The 22,189-nt window shown below is 43.9% G+C and overlaps 1 protein-coding gene across 3 annotated transcripts in view; it reads left to right on the top strand.

The window, feature by feature from the left end:
• The window catches only part of Adamtsl1 (ADAMTS like 1), an 883,891-nt gene that overhangs the window by 833,687 nt on the left and 28,015 nt on the right, over positions 1-22,189 (top strand). For all 3 annotated transcript variants that reach the window (XM_029476025.1, XM_021160015.2, XM_029476026.1), the window contains 2 exons: positions 7,323-7,550; positions 10,286-10,420. In XM_029476025.1, the coding sequence (XP_029331885.1) occupies positions 7,323-7,550; positions 10,286-10,420 (363 nt within the window). The remainder of the gene's footprint in view (positions 1-7,322; positions 7,551-10,285; positions 10,421-22,189) is intronic.

Here is a 22,189-nt window from a genome sequence, read left to right on the forward strand (position 1 = left end):
TAAACATTTGAAAGAAATTGTGAAAGCCAGATGCCAAGACGGGAAGAAAATGGAGAACCCAGGACGTAAAAACAATGTTTTGACCCACAGTAGTGGCAACCAAGACCCGGTCGCCTGGACCACATACAGACGTTCACTTGATGGCCATTGCCTAACTGTGAGGTTATAGTTGGGTGTGCGTTGCAGTTTTGTTGTGGGGGAGAATATGCATATGTGGAAGGCTGCCAAAAGCTGGCATCTTTTTTTTTTATCATCCTCCACCTTAGTTGTTGAGAAAGCAGGGTCACTAAACCTTAACCTCTGCGTTTGACTACAGGAGCCCAGTGACCAGCCGGTCTAGCTGAACCAACATTACGGATCTTTGTTTTGTTTTCTTCCCACAGAACCATGTGCATTAATCCTAAATAAAACTGTGCCTGTTGATGAATCATATATTTATCCAAAGCAGTTGAGGGAAATCCCAGTTTTGATGTAATTAACTGAATGTGCAGGCAAACGATCCTCACTGAGTCTCTAGCCAGCATTCTGACAACGCTGCTAAAGGTGGACATGGCTCAGGAACTGCTTTCATCCAGCTACCTTAATGCTCCTCTGTCCCTTTCATACTCCGCATCATCTCCACCATGTCTGTAACTAGGACATAGCGGCCTTCTGCCTGGCTGGATAAGATTCACTAAGCCCTCGTAACATCGATCTATAAAAGGGGGAGGGGGGATTGACTCCATTAAGGCTGCTTAAAGGAAGGCTGGCTGTCATGTTCGCTTGCTTAACTCATTGACTGTATCCTATTGAATACCAAGTCAAGTTGAGATCAGAGGTCTCCTAATGCAAGGACACACAGATGGTAAAGTTAACCAGGAAGCCCACCATCTAGAGAAAAGAGAGGATCAGAAACACACAGAAATACAGCACCATCTATGGGATAGTCATTATAACCTTATTCTAGAATAGCAGGGTAGTTTTGACCCTCTTCAGGAAATACAGAAGAAGATGAGGCTGTGCTCACGGTTCCCCCTCTCCAACCTCCTCACAGTGCGCATTCTAACATAGTTCCCTCATCGCTGCAGCCCTCCCCTTTCCTATCCGCTCCCTAATTAACATGTGTCTGTCGTGAGCCTAATTCTAAAGGATATATAAAAGTCTATTTAAAGAACATCTCATACTTCACCTAGACTGCCCGACATCCTCACATGTTTGAGCCATTAGCAGTTTCTCATTAAAGAGGGTTTCCCACACATGTGCTCTCCACTTGTAAAACGCAGCCCCACACACTCCCCCGACCCTTCGGCACAGAGAACATTAGTCGGAGAGTAAGATGGGGCTGTTTTTCTTTTAAAGGGATCCAATCTACTCTCTCATTCTTATGATCATTCTCTCTGTGGTGAGAGTTCAGAAAACTAAGGAAACGATCAAAGATCAGTGGCGGAAACTGCGTGCAAATGGCCTGTGGCAGAAAGAGCATGCTGCATCTGGCAAAGTGAACTGGGGCCGGTGTGTGAGATCTGGCTGGTCTACGAACTGTGGCTGGCAATGGTGGAGATAAAGAAGGCACATGAGGCTGGGAAGTAAAGAAGCAAGCAGGGACCAGATCTTCCAAGTGCTCATAGATCACGCTACAGTTTAGATTTTTATCCTAAGAGCAAGGAATGCTTCTGAAGGTCTTTGATGGTGCAATAGGACTGGTGGTACAGACGTGAGCGGTTCAGGAGCCAAGTAGGAATGCATCATTAGGGGAGGTTAGAGTCTAGTGTACATTAAATCCTACATTAAATCCCCCAGTGCATAAGGCTTCAGATACAATAGATTATCGGGGCTTTCTTAAGAATTCAGTGCTCAGCTGGACTGCATCTGCCCTCACTAAATCACTCAGGGTCATAGGGTGCAGGGGCCTTCATTCTATTGAATTTCTAAGGTCTCCCTGGGATCTCCCCCCACCCCCACCCCCACCCCCGTGAACCAAAAAGGGAAAGAGACTGAGGGAGAACTGGGAGAACTCTCGAGGGCCACAACAAAGGAGCCACTTAATGCTTCTCACCTCAGGCCACGGCCACTTACAGCTAGGAGAAATACTGGGACCTATCCTCCAGTAGTACTTGTGAAAAAGAACAAAAAGGTTTGGGGGATGGACACCAGTGTCTGCCACAGTTCCTGAGGAAGAATCGGAAAAGAAAGCTGAACGCCTCTTGTCAAGGCCGCCATGGTTCCTTAGACTAGTCGCCAAAGCTGATATTTGAATCACTGTATCCATTGTCTTTTCTTGTACCAAGCCCAGCACCACCCCCACTACACACACACACACACACACACACACAAAGAAACTTCAAGAACATATCATGTAAAAGTACACCTTTAGACACCCCACTTCAAGGTGCTGACAAGCTGCCATGGTACAAGCAGCCCTCCAAGTATAACAAATGGTCCAGTTAGCAAGAATATCCTGTCTGGGATATTAAAGAAGAAAGGGATATTATAGCATCACACTTCCTGGCAGCTCAGCGGAGATTAAAGGCACTAATCCTTGTAATTGGGTCCCGTTACCAGCCATTCTGACTAGACCCATTTATTGGTCCTTCCAAGGGAGAACACTATGGTGCTGTTAAGAAATGCCACAGGGGGATGAAGCAGACTCAGGTTAGTTTGCACCCCCTTTGTAGACACAAAGAGTACCCAGGAGTTCGGCATGGAGCCTGGACAAGTGATTGGTGGACACCAGTAAAGTTCCAGACTGTGCTTTGCTGCAGAGTGTGTTTTCTGCCATTTCTCAGGCAACACTCTATGTAGAGTGTGCTGGCATGTTATAACAGATGAAGGGGAGAGTTTCTAAAACATGATGGAACTTTCCAACAACAGATAGCTAGCTCTTGTAGCTTCTAGAGGCCTCATCCCTCACAACAGCTTTGGTGCTGCCATGGCCACAAAAAAAAAAAAAAAAAAAAAAAAAAAAAAGATATGATCATAGTTAAAGATCTAATAGCTTAGAAATCAGAGCAAGGGGTTGGGGATTTAGCTCAGGGGTAGAGTACTTGCCTAGCAAACCAAAAGCCCTGGGTTTGGTCCTCAGCTCTGGAAGGGAGAAACAGGTAACTAGAAATTGCAGCAAGGCACATCAGGTGTCCTCTAAAGAGACAGTCTAGCAGGACAAGAGGCTGTGAAGTGTCTTTGTTGAGAAAGGAGTTCCTGACATTGAAGGTGTCTCCGTATGGATCTCCACTCTGAGATTGCTAGGTTAGTGACTAGCCCAGCAACAAGCTGCAGGTTCCAGTGACTATAGGCATTTTTTTTCTTTTGAATGTATATGTTTATGCAGTATGTGTATGTGTGTATCCATGTGTAGATTTATATTAGGAGGCCATAGTTTGATGCTGGGCATATCCCTCAATCATTCCCTTGCCATTATACATTGAGATGGAGTCTCTCCCTAAGCTTGGAGCCCAGTCATTTGACTAGACCAGCTAGACAGATTGCTCTGGAGATCCTGCCTCCACTTCCTAAGCTCTGGAAATATACACAGGCTGCCACACACACCCTGTCATTGACTTGAGTCTTAGGGATCCCCATCTAGTTCTTAGGCTGCACAAGCGCTTTACCCGCAGAGCTGGCTCTAGATTTCCTAGTCCGAGGCCCATTTTTTTTCTCCTGTATATAATAGAATTGATATTAGGACATGGCCTATTGAGATCATTATGGAAAATAAGTGTTTACATCTCTGTAATGTTTGGCTTATAGTAAATGCTTAGTTAGTATTATTTTTAATGATGTCAGTGTGCTATTTCTGCCCAGCTCATTACACTCCTGGTGTCGAGGTATTCTGAACATCGGGATTAGGCAAGTATGGCTGGTGCCCTTCCAACTATGTGTTGGCACATGTAGGGCCTAATGAGAGTCTCTAAAGCATAGTATCCACCCCCTAAGAGAGAGAGGGGACTAGGTCTCAGGTGCCTTGCTTATTTGCTTCATTCCATGTTCTTTATTCACAGTGTCAAAGCCAGTCAGGGAAGGGCTGGTCATCATTCCAGATATCTCTATAGTGTCATTTTCTGCCCTGAGGTCCACAGTCCCAAATCTCTAAATGAGAAATCCCTAAACTGTGGCAACAGCAATAACCCATTGCTAAGCTCACAATGCACGTCTCTTCCAGGGTGAGCCCAAGGAGCGTTTGCTACTGAACAGACCAGAGAAGGGTTTCCGTATTTCTTCTCCTTGAGAGTATTGTAAAGTACTGTAAAGAGTACTGTAAACCCCTTCCCATTGCTATCCTAAACATTTCCATTTCTCCCATGAAACCTAATCTGATCTCTCCAGAGAAATATCCCGTCCAGGGTAGACCCAATCTTGCCCTCATTGAGAAGCTTGACTTTATGGGTCACAAGGCAAGGAATAATACAGGAAACAGGAAAATTTTCAATCAGTTACTGGAGAAGTAATAAATAGCCCTGTGAGTACTCTGACCCCTGGCTTCTTTCTCTTTCCCTCTGTCCCCTCCTCACCCTGCCATACATCTGTTCTCTCCTCTGCATCCCTTGGCTGACAGCATCATACCACAGAAGTGTCTGTATATATATACAGGGCTGTAACTGTGGCCTCTAGGAACATAAGCTCCAGGTCCCAACCAGGCAGTCATAGGGGTGCTCACTCCTGTTTACCTAAGCAGTGCTCCCTCTGCATCAAACAAAAGGTTCCTGTCATCTGATTCCCTTGCCACTCTTGCTGTTCTCAAAAACAGCCTTTTGCTCCCATTGGAGACCAAAAGAAAGATACCCCAACTAAGTGCTATATGGAAGTAATTCACTGCAGTAGGAAAGAACCCTCAGTAATAATTTATAAGAACCCACTTTCCACTGTGATTTTGAGAGAAAAATAACTAGATTTTTTTTTCTTCAACTCCTTGACAGGGACTTTTCAATAACAACAACAACAAAAAATTTTAATGTAAATATTTGAGCTCAGGGTTCAAAAGCCTAGCTGGCTTGGGAGATATCATGATGTGCTTGCTCTCCCTAGTGGTGCTACAATGGAAACTTGGCTCTTCTGCCTCTCACCTGCATCTTTTCTCAAGGTGTGTCTGGAGATACCGGCAGCCTCTCTTTGGTGGAGTCAGGCCTTGTATCATCGAGATGAATCACTGTGTGTCTCTTCCTGGGGTGACAGGGCTTCGATATCAAAATTGGAGTTTCCTCCTATGAAACCTACTCTTCCTGAGCAATTAAGGCAAATAGTAGGGGCACAGGTAACTCCTCGGGGAGGTCAGGACCCCTAGGAGACCCTGTTTGTCTATTTGGGACAGTACTACATTGTCTGGGGACAAAATATAGCCCCAGCTCTGGGAAATCACTAGACTAAAAGTCTAGGTCTTTGGCTTTTCTTGGCGTTGGCCCCAGTTTCCAGTATTTGACATTCTAAACATTACTTGCATGCTTGCTGCAGAATTCTGTGGGCAAACCGGGCTGGGTGGTAAAAGAGATGAAGCTTCTGCTGCCTAGAAGCCTAGGAGTGGAGTCAGCCCTCCAAACCTTCAGTCCTTCAGCTCCTGCAGAGCCTGTACTCTGTGGAGCCTCTTCAAAAGGCCACCTAGGAGCTCTTGTCACAGTCTGTAAACTGCTTACCTGTCAACTTCAGGGAAACTTCCCAGGGAGCCCAGGTTGTTCCACGAGTACAGAATCTGGCTGCCAAGGATGAGCACCCATCACGTGACTATACACAGTCTCTCTGATGCTCACAGACAAAATATAAGAATAGATGGTGGAAGGGCAGAGGCCTATCCTTTGGGCCATTTTCTCTCCTGCTTCTGAGGTCACCACTTTGTGTTCTCTTGTTTTGAGAAGATAGCCTTTGTCTGGGTCACCCTTCTGACACTGTAACAACACATCCAAGATACCAACTCATAAAGAGAAAAGTTCCTGTTGGCTCACAGTTTTGGAGGCATCAGTCAGTTATCAACTGGCTTGTTACTTTGACTCAGTAGTTACATAACAGATCACCAGATAGGTGTGTAGAAGAGGAAAACTATACACCTCAGGGCCAGGAGGCAAAAGAGTAAAGAGGGTTCTGGGATCCCTGTCCTCAAAGGTGTTCCTCCCACAGACAATCTACTTAGGCCCACTTCCTAGAAGTTCTGCCAACCAGAAGATTGTGCCTGGGGAGACATGGGACTTGTGAGGACACAAAATCCAAATGAGAGAGACTGGAAAGATGGCTCCATGGTTAAGAGTGTCTGCTATTCTCACAGAGGATATGAGTTAGGTTTCCAGAGCCCTCACAGCCAGGAAGGTCACAGCCACCTGTTACCCAAGTTCCAGTGGAATTGATGCCTCTGGCCTCCCTCTGTAGATACCTGCATTCACGTGCTTATCCCCACACACAGATGAGCATGCACACACATAATCTTTTTTTTTTTTTATTGAAGCCATGGCAGCTTGAAAAATAGAAGCATGCTTCCTAGCAGCTGTCATTTGTCTAGGTCAAGAATGGATTTTGATGTTTTATGTCTTTTGGCTTTATTCTTAACATAACACCTATAGAAGCAATAAGTATATGATCAAAAAGATGCCACAACTGGCCTTTTCCAGGTCAAGAGCTGGCAGTGCCAAAGACCCAGCCTCTGTTTCTCTCAGTGTGTCACAGCCGCCCTGTGTTCATTCCACTCCTCAAAGGACCCGCTCATCCTCCTGCTGGTTAACATCAACTAATACTGCTTGGTTTTCTGTTTTATTTTTTCAATAAAACTATAATTTCGTAACTTCCCCTTTCCTGTCCTCTCTCCAGTCCTTCCCATGAACCTCTCCCACCTTCCCCCACCCTGCTACTCTCTCTCTCAAATTAAAGACCTCCATAAGTATAGCCTGCTCTGTCTGTACAATGTCACTTGTATGTATATGTCTTCTGGGCTGCCTAGTTGGTATCGCATAGCAGTTTGGCGGTCTTTCCTGGGGAAAACTGTTTCCCTTGCTCTCAGCATTCTGTTTGTCTCACTCAGTTGTAGGATCTTCATTTTTTATGAAGTATATACATTTAGGCTTTCTGCTTTATGAGGTTTTCTCCGAAGAAGTTGAACATCCTTGTAATTTGGCCAGTGCCCTTTACCAACTGCCACTGTTTCCTCCCCAGCTAACTGACCTACCCTTTCCTGCCTCATCTCTAGAAGTCTCAAAAAGCCAAAGCTCCAGAGACAGTGAGAAGTCCAAGGTGATGTTTGGTTTGGCTGAAGTACGTTAGAAGACGCCCAGGCAGATGCTTCCTGCAGGGTGGGCTGGGCTGGCCAGAGCCTCTAAATGTCCTGGATTCACCTGAACATTTGTCTGATGAGCCTATTTTTGTCTCTCTAGGTGTACCTGAAGCTGAAGTCACCTGGTTCAGAAATAAAAGCAAATTGGGCTCCTCCCACCACCTGCACGAGGGCTCCTCCCACCACCTGCACGAGGGCTCCTCCCACCACCTGCACGAGGGCTCCTTGCTGCTCACAGATGTGTCCTTCTCGGATCAAGGCCTGTATTCCTGCAGGGCAGCCAATCTACACGGAGAACAGACAGAGAGCACACAGCTCCTGATTCTAGGTAAAAAGCTTCTTAAAGTCACACTCTCGTTTGGACCATGGCGGTGACTGACCAACCCTCTGCCTCCCTTTTCCCTTACTGAATTCAGACCATAAAATAGAGGCAGTGTCCCTTTATCCATTCATCCTGCAGTCAGTGCTTCCAACATAAATAGAGTATGGAGCCAGCTGAAGCTGTGTGTAAGACCTGGCTCCACCTCTTGTTACTTATCCTTTGTGGCACTGGATGAGTTAATCACCCTGTTAAATCTTAGATGCTGTTCGCTATGGGACACCTGACAACTGAGGATTTCCCATCCTACTAGGGTCATCAATTGGAGCTGGCAGAAGAAAAAAAAATTTTTTTAATTCCCATGCTAGGCTTTTCTTTGAAGAGCAAATGAGAAACATGGATTTAAAAAAGTGTCATATATGTTAAACTTTTCTCATCTATTTCCAGGTAGTCTGCATAAAATGTTTGCATGCATGTCCCAAGCATATGAACTCCTTATTATAAAGTCTGTCACAGGTCCTTGTGTAAAATAATCATTTACTAGTAAGAATGGCCCCTGGCCACTGGCCACCATGATGTTTCCCTAGGACAGAGTTTGGCTATCTTGCAAGCTATAGCCTGCTTTGCCCACCTTCTGTTTCTTTCCCACTAAATTGGGTGCGGGGGGAGGTGACATTGAACAGAAGCTTCTGGGGGGGCCCTTACCCTTTAGAAGTAGTGGAATATTTAGAGCCCATATCCTGACTCTCTCGCCAAGAGAGAGCTTTCTTTCTAAGGGGAGGATGCAAAATGTGAGAAACAATAATGACATCCATGCATGTATACATCAACATACTGTGTACTTACACTTGGATTTTCACACCTACCACTGATGACATAACCTCACTCCTGATCACTCAGAAGCCAAGGGTCCAGTTGCATTTCATTCCACTGGTGGCTGCAGAAACCTCCAGACTTCATAAAAAGCCACCGAAAATTGGCTCAGAGGATAGAAGGATGTCATTTGTTTTCTGCCGGGTTTCATCAGCTGAGCTGGTATTCTGCAGTCATACTCAGTGATTGTGCGCTCTGGTAGGATTTTTCTCCCAGTAAAGATGACTCTTCCTTGTCATCTCTGATAGCAAAGATGGGAAGGCACTTAGGAGCACCACTGTGGCATTAGCAATGAAGTATTTTCTCTGAGCCAATTCTTCCTGCGTTCCAAATAGAGTATGATCATGAATACAGTGGATGAGCGTGATGCCTTCCCCATTAAAATCAAACCTCCTGGAGGAAGACGGTCTCTGTTCAGATGCTTTGATGGGCTTTTCTTTATTAAAAGTCTTAGTGTAGTTAACAAATCAATATGAAGGTATTTCTTTTTTTATCAGTGGTAATATGGCTTAATTCTTAAAGGGGAAATCCTGTGTGTCAAAATAAAATTTCATATCAAGTCCTGTGACTTAACTCCTAGTCTGAAAGCTCAACATGGAAGGGTGTGGCATTGGTTCTCATCCATCCATGTAGCCAGTGGACACGTCTGTGTTACCTTATGTAGACTCACATACAGTTTTAGGGGGAAAACGAAGGGGAATCTGCCCCTGAAGAATTTACATTTCCACTGGGAAGATAGAATAGGAACACACATACACACAAAGAATTGCCATAGAAGCTGTAGGAACAAAAGCAGAGGCTGACATTTGGTCCAAGGAAAATAGATTATTTCCTAGACAAAACTAGCCCTCCCTTTTTGCTTTTAATAAATAAGTAATGGAGGAGAAGAGGATTAAAGGCACTTTGACGATGGCTGTTTACTCAAAAAGATGTTTATAATGAAGCAGCTAAGGCCCAGTAGGATGTGTGTCTGCCTAAGTACAATGGCACAGCCAAAGTTCAAAATGTGGATTTCTAAGTGCACATTTTCCCTATAAAAAGGGTTGAATGATCTCTTTTTCATATGTAGATATATGATTCACAATTCACCATTGTGTCCTCTCTGTGATGGTCTTTGGCAAAGCCATAAAGACAAAAATGTTCCAGAAGTAGACATCATCAACACTTATTTATATACATGCTAACAAAATACCACGCACCTGGTAAGGCCCTGTCCAAATCTACCACTGAAGACTTCAGCCCTGACTCCTTGGAGTATTTTCCATGGCATCCCATAGAAACATTTTTGTGCCCTTTTTATATGCTTGGCCTGCTTAGCCATAAGAATTAGATCACTGAGCCAATCAACATCACAACTCGATTGTCTCTCACTGAAAAGGGTTCTTGTAGAAATCCTTTTAAATAAATTCTTGGATAGTATTCTATCTGTGGGGACAGTTACAAATTGCCTCATTCCTAAAGATATTATGAGTTAAGTAAAAAAAAAAAAAAGGTTAAAACTATTTATCTCACAACTTGGCATATAGTAAATGCTAAAATTTTCCTTTAAAAAAAATACCATCTTTGTAACATGTTTCAATTTATCTACATTGTTAGAAAGGCCCAGTGGTGGTGTGCTTTAAAGCAATATAAAGTGAGAACTCCTGAGATTCACAGGCCTGGTTCTTATTACAGACCTTGTTATTTCAGGCATCAAATATTAAGCTCGAACCTCACCTTCATAGGTACACCTTCCTTATACGAAAAATGAGGTTGCACGTTCATTGCTGCAATGCCAGTGATACGCACACAGGGGTGTATGCCTATCCTCTCTTGGCCTGAACATAGCATATATGCTCTATTCTCCTGATTCACCATCTGTCTTCTCCCAGATCCCCCTCAAGTCCCCACACAGTTGGAAGACATCAGGGCCTTGCTCTTAGCCACTGGACCGAACCTTCCTTCGGTGCTTATGTCCCCTCTGGGAACACAGCTGGTCCTGGATCCTGGGAATTCCGCTCTCCTTGGTGAGTCCAACCCTCTGAAACATTGGGCAACAATCCAGGGCTGGACAGGATTTATGGATGGGTGACTGCCTGCAGGTGGGAGGGAGGCAGCAGTGGGGGGTGGCCAACAGGAAATCACTAAATTGCCTACAGAATCCAGACTCACCAGTGGAAACTTGGCTGACTTTCCACACGAGGTGAGTGCGGCTCTCAGTCTGGGCTCTATGGTTTGTCTGGATTCCAATATGGCCCCTCTTGGGCTGATGCCATGGTCCAGACCCTCTCCTTCAGGGGTACTCACTGAACTCTGAGAAACGTGTAGCAATGAACAACCCTTTCTGTGTCTCCTCCCCACCATGAGCCCTCTAACCTCTTACTCTGAAACAGCAAGAATCAGCTTTTAAGGGCAAGGCTATAGTGCTTGCAGGCCAGAAGCCAGAAATTCTGTCTAGGCTATCACTCCCTCTAGAGAGTCTATAGCCAACCTAGATAGAGTTCCCATGGCAAAACCTCCCTGCCATGGAACACTGAGGACCAAGCTAATGCCTACACAACTACTGGTATCCAGAATAGCAAAGTCTTTGGCTTACATCTGAGCTCTGAGCTGCTCACTCTGGAATCATGGGAAAGACAGAGTGTGCAGATAAGAGAACAGGGAATGTATGGGAAATCTGTATGTCTTTCATTTGATTGTGCTATGACCCCAGGATTTATACTGGTTAGAGAGAAAAACCAAACTTTTTAATGGCTTTTTTTAAGACCACGAAAATGGGGAAATTCTTTACACTATGTGCGCCTGAATGTGATAACAGTAGATAGAATTATTCTCTTGACTCAAAATTTAAAGCTCCTCTAGTCTCCCACCCCTAAGTTTTACCAGTCACGCTGGCAATTAATTACTTATCTGAGTGGCCAAGAGCTTCAGTGGATTTACAGTTAGAAGACAAAGATTTTCCTTCAATTTCAATTTCCATTATTGTCTGAAATTAGTGGAGAGCCCTTATATCTTTCAGCAGATGGGAACACAGCTGTCTTCTCTCTTCTGGTCTAGGTAAAGGTAAGACATCCATCAAATCAAAAAGTGGCCCTCTTCTGCTCACTATTACATGAAGAACTTGGCATTATATTTTCCCATATCCTACTGATCAGAAGCCATGCAAGCTTCAAATGTCAGTTCCTTGGCTTACCAATGAGAAGCCTACTCCAAATTAAGTATGGACATCTTACACATCTTTGTTTTAGACTCCTTGTTATCCTGTTAGTTAGAGCCCAGTAACTAACAAAGGTCATAGCAGTTGCTAATCTTCAAGCTGAATGAATCTTTTGGGTCACTCAGGTACCATTCCACAAGCAGGAAAGGTTTGGGGACTCATACCTTTCTATGATAGCTGTAATTTCTTTCTCCCTTATTCTGAAATAATATTTTTGTCTCATTTTAGCCATGGGCAATAAGGATTTATTGTGCTTGCTGCTGCATTCCATTGCTAGTTTATGATGCTTTGTTACCTTAGACTGGTATTTAAATCTAACAGTTAAAACACCTTAATATTCCAGACTGCTCCATTTGAAGGAGACAGTGAGCCAGTGTTCATAAAGTCTCTGGGTGTAACGGCCAGGACCAAAGTCAGCGCTGCCCCAGCACTGTAGACCTAAGGGAGCTCTGTGCGCAACTGTGGAGATAAATCAGAGTTAGGAAATTGTGTCAAATGTCAGGTCTCTGAAAACTGGGGTTCCACAGGCCAGAGCCTCCATGATGCTAGGAAAATGTATGAGTAGCATTCAGATAGGCAGAATGTGGGAGAAATGGACATTGATGACTAGAAAAAAGAAATGAAAAATATGCCATGGATCCTGAGATGAACTGTGCAGAATATTTGTCAGGGATCCTTCTAGAACTAACTGTGCAATACCTTTGCTTTGAGCCTGACGATGGGCAGCTAGACTGGAATCAAGACTAGCAAGGCTCAGCCAGAGTTCACATCAACAACTCTGGTGCCCTCCGCCCACCTTGAGCTTCTCCTGCTTATCCAAATTAGTTCACTCATGTGCTCCCAGTTGGACAGGTCTCCACCTCTAGCTGGTCCTCTGGCTGGGCCCTCGGTTATAAGAAACAGGCCAGCAGGGCAGTTTCACACTGAGTTCCTAAGACATTAAAACAGTAAAGAGCATCAAATCGAGGAACATCTTGAATTCTGGACTGTGGGAAAAGCAAGTGCACTATAAAAAAAAATGCTAAGATGAATAATTAGAGATTTTTAACTTTTGTATTGTGTGTGTGTGTGCATTCGTGTGTGCGTGCGTGTGTGCAGTCAGATGCCTTAGAACTGGAAATATAGGAAGTTGTAATTCACCAGACATGGATGCTGAGACTCAAACTCAGATCTTTTGTAAGAGAACTGGCCACTGAGCTGTCTGCTCAGCACTTAGCTTTTCTTTACAAGAGGATGATGTAGTAAAAGAAATACTCAGGACAATCCATCTAGCACGCTGAATGATCAATCTTATTCTAAACCAAGATGGAAATGTGTATCTTCTGTCACTCAGGACAGGTACTAACTTGGAATTCATTACTATCCATGCCTGATCCACTTGATTTCATAGATGAAAGCCATTTGTCAGCACTGATGGAGCCAGCAAGTGGTTAGGCTCAAGTATTTCTTGGTGTCTGGGGCTAACTGCCTGTAATCTAATTATGCACTGTGGTACCACATGGTTTTGAGGCACGGGAGCAGTGGTTCCTGGGTTGTGGTTCTCCTCTTTCATTAAAGGAAGGGGATTAGGGAGAATCAGAGTCTTAAAAGCCATATCTCAGAGCTAGCTCTTATTTGCTGAGACTTGAGTGTTGAGATTCCAGGGGGTGAGTGAATCTATTTCCAGAAATAGACTGTTGTTTTAGTTAGATGGCATATTGGCATTGAGTCCCCTTCAAGCCACAGCTGCAGCTGATGGCATAGCACTTGAGTCTGCTCCTTAGGCCTCACTTTCCGTGAGTGTAACATAGAAAATTAGGACTAAGTCTCTTAGTAGGAAATGCCCACTGAATTCTTCTGTACAGAGAGAGGGTACAGCCTACCTAATCCATTGTCCTGAGCAACACAAGCATCACTTTTTTGGAACTTTGTGATAGTTGTCCTTTCTGCAGGAGGCTCAAGAGTATACCAGCTTCTCTAGAAGGAAGAGCCAGTCCCATGATGTGGCACTACCACCTTTGGTCCAGCCCTAACTCAGGGCCCCACAGTCTCCATTTTCAGAGCAGAAACATCTCAGACCTCTTCAGGGTATCTAAACCTTCTTATAACTTTGAATACAATGTTTTTGGAAGAATCACCAGGGACAATAGTATTCATTTATAGGGTAAAGTTATTTTTCTTAAATAACTTTAATTGGAGTTGTAATTATCATAGCAATATATCTCTATTGTATAACAAGTAGAAATCAAATTTTGAAAGAAAAAGAAATATTATCTAATGATTCAACCCTGAGGTATGAGTGCAAATACCTTAAACATCAGTGTGAATCCTTTATATATTTTACCTAAAGTTAACTATGTGCTGAACACTGGCTTTAAGGATTTTATCACTTAGTGATAGCCAACAAATATCTATGTCTCTAAAACTTTTCTATAATTTCACTTCTCATGGCTTCCTTGACAGAGAATTCTGTCTTAATCAATTCTCTGTTGGATTTTTGTGGTCTCTGCAGTCTTTTCACTATTTTAAAAAATAAGCATAATGACTTTTTTCTGTCTTCATGTGACCCCTGTTTACTTGGGATCAATTCCTAATGGCAGACTTATTGTGTCAAGTCCTCATACTGTTTGGGGTCTTACTATGCATTATCTAATTTTCCCCCAACTAAGTTGTATTCCTCTTGTACACCCATGAGAACTGAATAAGAGGTCCCATGTCTCCAAAGTGTTATCTCCATAGGTTATAATCACAAGGTTTTACATTCATCACTGTAATTGTAGTGCACAATGCCATAAGGTACAAGAAACACTATTTATAAGTACATCCTTATTTTTATTCCTTTTGCAATTTAATAAATTTTCCAGTCTCCTAATTTCATTTAGGAATTGCTCATTAGTGTCATCTGTTCATTTATGACAGTTATCCTTTTTATTGATTTATAGGACATATATTTATGCATGTTTAACCATTTGATAATCGACATGAAACAAATCACACATAATCTAAATTGGAAATTTGCTCCTATGTATGGCAAACAGACTGAGCATACAGCATTTCCAAGGTTTCCTTCCACACCTTTGGTTTTGTTTGTTGGGTGCCTTCCTGGCTTGATCTCTTTTCCTTCCACCCCTTCACAATCACTCCTCGGAACCTTGCTCTCTCCCACCTCACCTAACCACTGATTAATCTGCTCTCTATCAGAGTAGGCAATCTCACTGTGCAGTGTTACATAAAGGGAACAATGCCATTGGGGATTTGACTTCTTTTATGAATATTTTTTATTTGGGGAGTTACATACACACACACACACACACACACACACACACACACACACACTTCCTTCATCCGATCCTGCTTACCCCCTTCTTGACAGCTAGGACTTCTTCATTATCACATCATTTAGCCTCATCTATGCTACCACCTTTGTCACTAGAGCACATCTCCCTTCACTGCCTAGCACTCTGTGTATGGATATATTATAGTCTGCTTAGTCACCCACCGATTGAGAAACAGAATGGTTACTTCAGCTTTTAGTTATTAAAAATGCAGCTGGCATAAAAATTCATGCGTTAGTCTTTGAATGGACATATGCTTTCACTTCTCCTCACTAAATGCCTAGGGGAGACAGGCTATATGACATGGCAGGTGTGTGGGTAGGACTTTAATAAATGGCCACACTGCTCTTCACAGTGGCCCATTACTTCATACTCACATCAGCACTTTGTGACATTCTAGATCCTCCAAGTCCCCAGCAAAGCTTGATCTCCTTGCTGTCTAGGTTTTAGGAGGACAGTAGTGATCTTGGTATGGTTCACATTTATATTTTTCTGATAACCAGCAGTGTTGAGCAGCTTTCCCTAATTACACCCCAATTCCTCTGGTGAAATACCAGCTCAGATGTTTTATCAATCTTTTAAACTCAGAGGTTTCTTCACTTAGAATTGAATCTTCAAAAATCTTTATATAATTTGAAAGTTAGATGCATGGTTTTCAGATATTTTGTACTGTGGCCATCATTTCATTCCCTTAACTATGTCTCTGAAAAGTGGAACACTGAGACCTTGGTATGGTTCTCCTTCATATGCTTGTTCTGCTATGCATTAAACTTATATTTAAGAAATCTAGAAGACACCCAAAGTCTTAAACCTATTTGATGGGGGTTCATTGCAGAGTTCTAAAAGCTATTCATTTTGTGAACAGAACTATATTGTTATAAGTTACATCCATTCACCAGCCTGCGAGTTGTCCTCAGTAGCATCCATGCCACAGAATAGAGTTGAGTACTCACGACTGAGAGGCCCTGTGGCCCCTGCGCCTAAGGCATCCTTCTTCTGGCCCCATGCAGAAAGCATTTGCAACACATTATTAACTGCAATGCTGAGGTCTATAATGGGAATCACAAATCCTGCTTCAAAGTCACAGTCTTTCCACTGTCATTGTGCCCTATCACTGAGGCATCCTTCCTAAGATGTAAGACCCTGAAAGACTTAGAACATCCTACCAGCCGGGCGTGGTTGCGCACGCCTTTAATCCCAGCACTCGGGAGGCAGAGGCAGGCGGGTTTCTGAGTTCGAGGCCAGCCCGGTCTACAAAGTGAGCTCCAGGACAGCCAGAGCTATAAAGAGAAACCCTGTCTTGAAAAACAAAAACAAAACAAACAAACAAACAAAAAAAAACCCAACCCAAGAGGAAAACCCTGTTTTATTGGCCCTGGATTTTCCCCCAGATGACTCCAGCAACAAAATACACAGATGCCTGTGTGTGGTTGTGAAGTTGGCTCAGGCAGTAAAGTGTCGTTCTGCCACCATGAGGACCTGAATTTGGCCATCCAGCATCCATATAAAAAGCAAGGTGTGCTGGCATGTGTCTGTGGGGGTTGGGGGAAATGGATCCTTGAGGCTTGCTGACTACCTAGTGTGGCCAGACTAGTGAGCTCCAGGTTCACCGAAACTCTGTCTCAGAAAATAAGATAGGTTCTGAGAAATGCATCTACATGCATCTAGCTTACACACACACACACACACGTTCTCAACCTTCTAATGCTGTGACCCTTTAATATAGTTCCTCATGTTGTGGTGACCCAATCATAAAACTATTTTCATTGCTACTTCATAACTGTAATGTTGCTACTGTTATGAATCATAATATAAATATCTATGTTTTCCAATGGTTTTAGATGACCCCTATAAAAGGGTCGTTCACAAAAAGTGTTTGCAACCCACAAGTTGAGAACTGCTGCTCTTAGAACACTCTCTCCTTTGTCAGTGAACAAGCTCAACTCCATAGACCTTACAAGCATCCCTGCTAGAGGCACGTGGCCCATCCCCACAGGAGCCATTTTCCCATGCCCAATGATTTTGCAAAGAGCAGGGAAAGCCCATGACTAGTCTATCCTCAGTGTTCCTGGCCCTTCTCCCCTGCAGGGCTCCAGCACACACCCAGCTCAGACTACAGCCTCACAGCAGCACTAGCATCCTCTCTGCATCTCAGAGCCCATCAGGCACCAGGACCAAGGCTCACAGACCATGCTCACACAGTTGTGTTTCCACACTAACCACCTGTCCACACTTGCACAGTTTCTGGACATTCATATCTCTGCAGACAACTGCAAAGCTCAACTGGCCCAAGACTTCTGTTTAGAGCAGTGGTGATCCACAATCTCATCCTAAACGGTGAACATTGCTTTCTCTGGCACTAAGTTAGAACTGGGCCATTCCAATAAAGAATGTCACACCGGTGGGCAATCCAAGTCCACCATGCATGAAACATACAAAACCCAGAGCTGGAGTCTACAGATGGAGTTCACAGTGTTAGTGTGTAAACACCAAAAAGTAGACAGGACCATCAGGGAACAGTTCAGAATGTGGGAAGGAGGTTGCCTCTACAACCAGAGGAGCTCTTAAAACTATGATCTGTGAGCATCGATGTGCAGTAAGCTACTGAGCATGGCTCATGTCTGCTGGAAGAAATGCCAAGTACATCCCCAGCATGGGGGAATGTGACTCGTGCGCTCCAAGAACAACAAAGAGTCCACGGTGGCTGGAGTGGAGTCACAGAGAGAAGAAATGGGGGCTGGAGAGCCGACCAGATAGGCAAGAAGGCAGAGGGCAAATTTTGTAAGGCCTTGTAAATGGTCACATTAAAACAACAGAGAAAAAAAAAGTCTTTAAATGTCCAATTTATAAACTGACTCAATATTGCACTGAGCATCGTGAGCTTGTCCAGGACTAGGCAAAGGCAGGCAGAAGTGATTTCTTTTATTAGAAGCCATGTGGCCAACTGCATGCTGTACAGCTAACTCTAGTAAACCAGAGGCTTATCAAGCTGGCTCCGGTACAAGCCAATATTCCTGAGTTAATTTGACTCACATGTGTTGGGCACCTGCTAGCCTACCTGGCCTGAAGCTTCAGCAGGCACGTGCCTGACCGTTTCCTCCCTCTGGTAAGAGGGGCCCAAATGGATAATCGAACCACCTGGGAAATTTAAAACTATTTCAACAAAGACCAATTAAGCTAGACTCTCTGGGGGCGGAGCTAAGCATCAGTACTTTTAAAGAAATTATTCTCAGTGTCGAGTGGATTTCCAAAGTCACCTCCCCATTCCTTACTACATGCTTAGAGTGGAAAAAATGGAATATGTCATCTTTTAGAATAGTCTAACTCAGCACACAATTTCTTTGCTGTTAAAAATCTAACACTGTATGTATCCCCTCTCCCCACCCTTATTATTGTCTTATACAATAACTCCATTTCTGTCCAAATACTCCCCTGGTCTTTGCTATTGCCTTGAGCTTTCTTTTCCCTAAATACCCTCTCCTGACCTCAAACTAAATCCTAGAGGTCTTTGTCCCTGCCTGGAGTGATCACTCTACACTGATCACCTAGGCACCTGCTCCACACCAGAGCTGGGCAAACTTCTCTTGTAAGGAGAGAAATAGGAACTCTTTTTGGCACTGTGTGTTGTACCTGCCCCTGTTTTGCCTACTCTATAGAGTAATTTTTGCTATGCAGCAAGTATACTAAAGAATATGGTTGTGTCCCATAATAGTAAAACTGTATTTCCCAATTCAAGAGTCAAATCTACGGACAACCTTCTCTGAGTCACTTAGTATTACACTTAGTATTACACGACATTTCATGTCTCCATCCTGTCTCTCGGCTTGCTTCCAGATCCTAGGGAGAAAGGAAGCTCCGTTCTCCAGCATCTTAAGACAGAGGTTGGTAGCAGGGTCGTAGTCCTCCTGAGTCACCCCATCTCCCATTTCTATTTTAATTGCAGCTTTCCCATCTGTCCCCCACCTCCACCCTCGCCCTTAGAAGCGCACTTCCTGATTCCCCTGGTATAAGCTGTATCAGGCACTTCCTCCCATCAATTCTGAGGAAATGCACGCTATGACATCAGTGATGTCCTAGGCCACATCTGTTAGGAAACTCGTTTCGTGGTGATCCTTGGGAAGACTAAGATCATCACTACTTCCTCTCCAAAGATAGCTGTGAGAACAACAAGACCTGGAGGCCAAAGGTTAGGTAGAAATTAATTCACAATGGGGACCCACCCGAGAGGTGTCAGGGAAAGTGATGCAGAGGAAGGGCAAGGCAACCTGAAGGGCAGGACCAGCATCCTTGATAAGGAAAGCCAGTGCAAAAAGAAATTTATCCTGACCCTCTTCAAAGAACAGTTGGCATCTGTTTCCTCGTTTATACTGGGAAGCTGAGATTTCATGCCACAAGGAAGTCATGTTTTGTTTCCTGAAGTATTGCCCACAAGGAGAATATGCTTTGCCACGAAGAAGAAAGACTGGTGGTTGTTTTGTTGTTGTTGTTGTTGTTGTTCACAGCCTGTGTTTATTTATTTTGGTCTCTTTTTTAAGGTAAAATTTGACGTGGATAACAGAGCCCAATAGGGAGGAGATGAAGCTTAACAGCACAGACTGTGTAAAATGAAATCAGTATTTCAAAGAGTGTTTATGGGGAAGCCATGGGAAGAGTACAGCAGTTCTTCAGACTGGAATACACAACCATAAATATAAAAAGACACCAAAGCATAAGTGACATTTAAAATAGCTGGGCAGAGAGAGCAAGGCAGTAAATCTCCCCCACTTGCCACTGTTCCAGGCCATAGCAAGTAACCAGGCATGGACTTATTTTAAGATTCTAGATAATCAGGAAATGGAGACCTTGAGAAAATTCACTCACACTTGCTCCTGCCCTTTCTTGGCACCAAGACAGAATTCCCAGGCCACTGCCCTTCCTAGTGTACCCAATAGGAACGATGTGAATGAGTCTGGTGTCCCCAAAATAGACAGGTATTGAGAGGCCACCAGTGGGAAAATGGGGAACTCTACACTTGCCCTAATAAATCCTTCCTCACCATGAAATGGCTCTTGAAAACACCCCCTCGTGTTCTGTGCCCCCTCTGTGTCTGTGTGGTGCTAGACTGGCAGGTTTACAGCAGCTGCAGGGCCCAAGGGCAAACTAGAGAAGAAAAAGGGCAGGATTGTGTCTCAGGGTTTGTTAGGATCTGTGAAAGGAGAGACAGACCCTCCTGCCTCAGTTCTCAGCCAGCTTTATAGAGGAAAAGGCGCCTCCATTGGAAGGGCCATTTCTAAATGCACAGCATCTGGTTCCTCACTGGGATAAATAACCCAGCCCACAGAATTGGGCTTGTGAGACTTAAATGAGAAGCTCTGTGCAGTGTGCCTAGCTTAGTGCCCAGAACAAAAATTAAAGCTAACATGTGTTGCTTTTTGCCCTTTGTACTTCTGTTATCATAAACCCAAGAGTCTATTCTCTTCTTCACTGTGGCCTACACTAAGCTCTTTCTTGGATTTAGGGACAGTTGCTGGCTGCCATGTGTCAAATAGAGGGCCCATGTGTGGTACCTTCTGGGTAGGAGCACAAAGGTCCTGGCCCATGTGTGCCCTTAACATGAAGGGACTCTTTGGATTAAAAAAAATCAGCCCATGAGTGATAACAGTAATGTAATAGAAGAAGAATGCTAATGTAATAGCAGTGTAATAGAAGAAGGAGACGTGAGGATGAAGCAGCCACTCTGGAAATTAATAAAAGACCAAGGCTGCAAGGCTTTGGTCCTCTCGTGAAAGACTTTTCCCTTCCATCCTCTAATGTCCATGCTGCCTAATGGGGCCCTTCCCCTCCATTTCAGAACATGGCACGGTGATCAGAACAGGCTCTAGAACCAGCAGGCTTGGGTATGCTACCTACTGACAGCTGAATAGCCTCAGACAAATGATTCAAGCTCTCATGCCTTAGTCTATTAACTGAAGACAGATGGTTGCATAACTTTTTGGAGTTCTTGAAAAGGGTAAATAAGCTGGGCGTGGTGGCGCACGCCTTTAATCCCAGCACGCGGGAGGCAGAAGCAGGCAGATTTCTGAGTTCGAGGCCAGCCTAGTCTACAAAGTGAATTCCAGGACAGCCAGGGCTATACAGAGAAACCCTGTCTCGAACCCCCCACACACACACAAAAAGAAAAGGGTAAATATAGTATTTAAAGTGTTAGAGTGGTGTCTCTGCACATGGTGTGTCTGCAGTTCCTGTAGGCTCCCTATTGCCCCAGCCCTTCCCTTCTTGAAGTAGCAGAGTGAAAGAAGTTGAGTGAACTTGTTGGCCAAGTCCTAGCAGCAGGGATAAAGAAGATAGGTGGTACATTGATTCAGGCCTCAGTCAGCCTAATTTTTCATTAACTTACTCATTTTTCACTTTCTTAGTTCTTTAACTCTTTGCTTGTTAAATTCATTTACATTTTAGTCAAGTTCTCAGAGTTTCAACTTATCTCAGATAAATTAAGCAAGAGGTCCAGGACACTACTGAGCCAAAAGGGTAAAGCAAACATGGGCCTTGGGATAGTTCTCTGATGGAGTCGCACAGCCTTTCAGAGTCTTCCTTTCCTACTAGTAAAAGAGGGCAATAACCTCCCTCTCAGGATTGGTTTTGAGAACCAAAGGAGATAAAACACAGTAGATACATTTTTCCAAGTTTAGCAGCTTCCCTTTTCTTAAACGTAAAGAATGATCACAAAGTAGGGCTCCTAGAACCCTAGGGGGGAAAAGCCAAACTCAGGAGAGATTCCAGACCATGTGCAAAGCTCTCCTGGCTAAGAACAGTTTCTTTCCTCTCAGTCCTTGCTTCACACTGGAGTACAGAGGGTGTTTTCTCGATAAGAGAAATAGGATGCAGTCTGCCCTAGAGAACGGCATCTGAGAAGACTTTGTGAAGAAATAGGAGCTATGCAGCATCATAAAGGATCTATAGAATTAGATGGGCCAAGAAAACATAGGTAGGAATCGGAACCACACACATCCTTCCCAGAGAGCCATGAAGATGCAAGGAACATGTTCCTGTTTTAAGTCCTACACTGGGTCTCTGGAGCCTTGGTTCCTTTGTGTGTGTGCAGATAATTGATGTCTATGGAAGCATGACTCAGCAGAGTCTGATCCCCAGGGAAGTCCATCTTACCTTACCCTTGGGGATAAGGAGTAGCAGAGTTTCCATGAGCTGTGCTCAGTTTGGAGAAGTGGAATTGGCTACTAATGTAGAAATAGGATGAGTTTCGACTCTTACATAATTAGTGTCTGCCT

The sequence above is a fragment of the Mus caroli genome, chromosome 4 (genome assembly GCF_900094665.2).
Source record: "Mus caroli chromosome 4, CAROLI_EIJ_v1.1, whole genome shotgun sequence".
Lineage (NCBI taxonomy): Eukaryota > Metazoa > Chordata > Mammalia > Rodentia > Muridae > Mus > Mus caroli.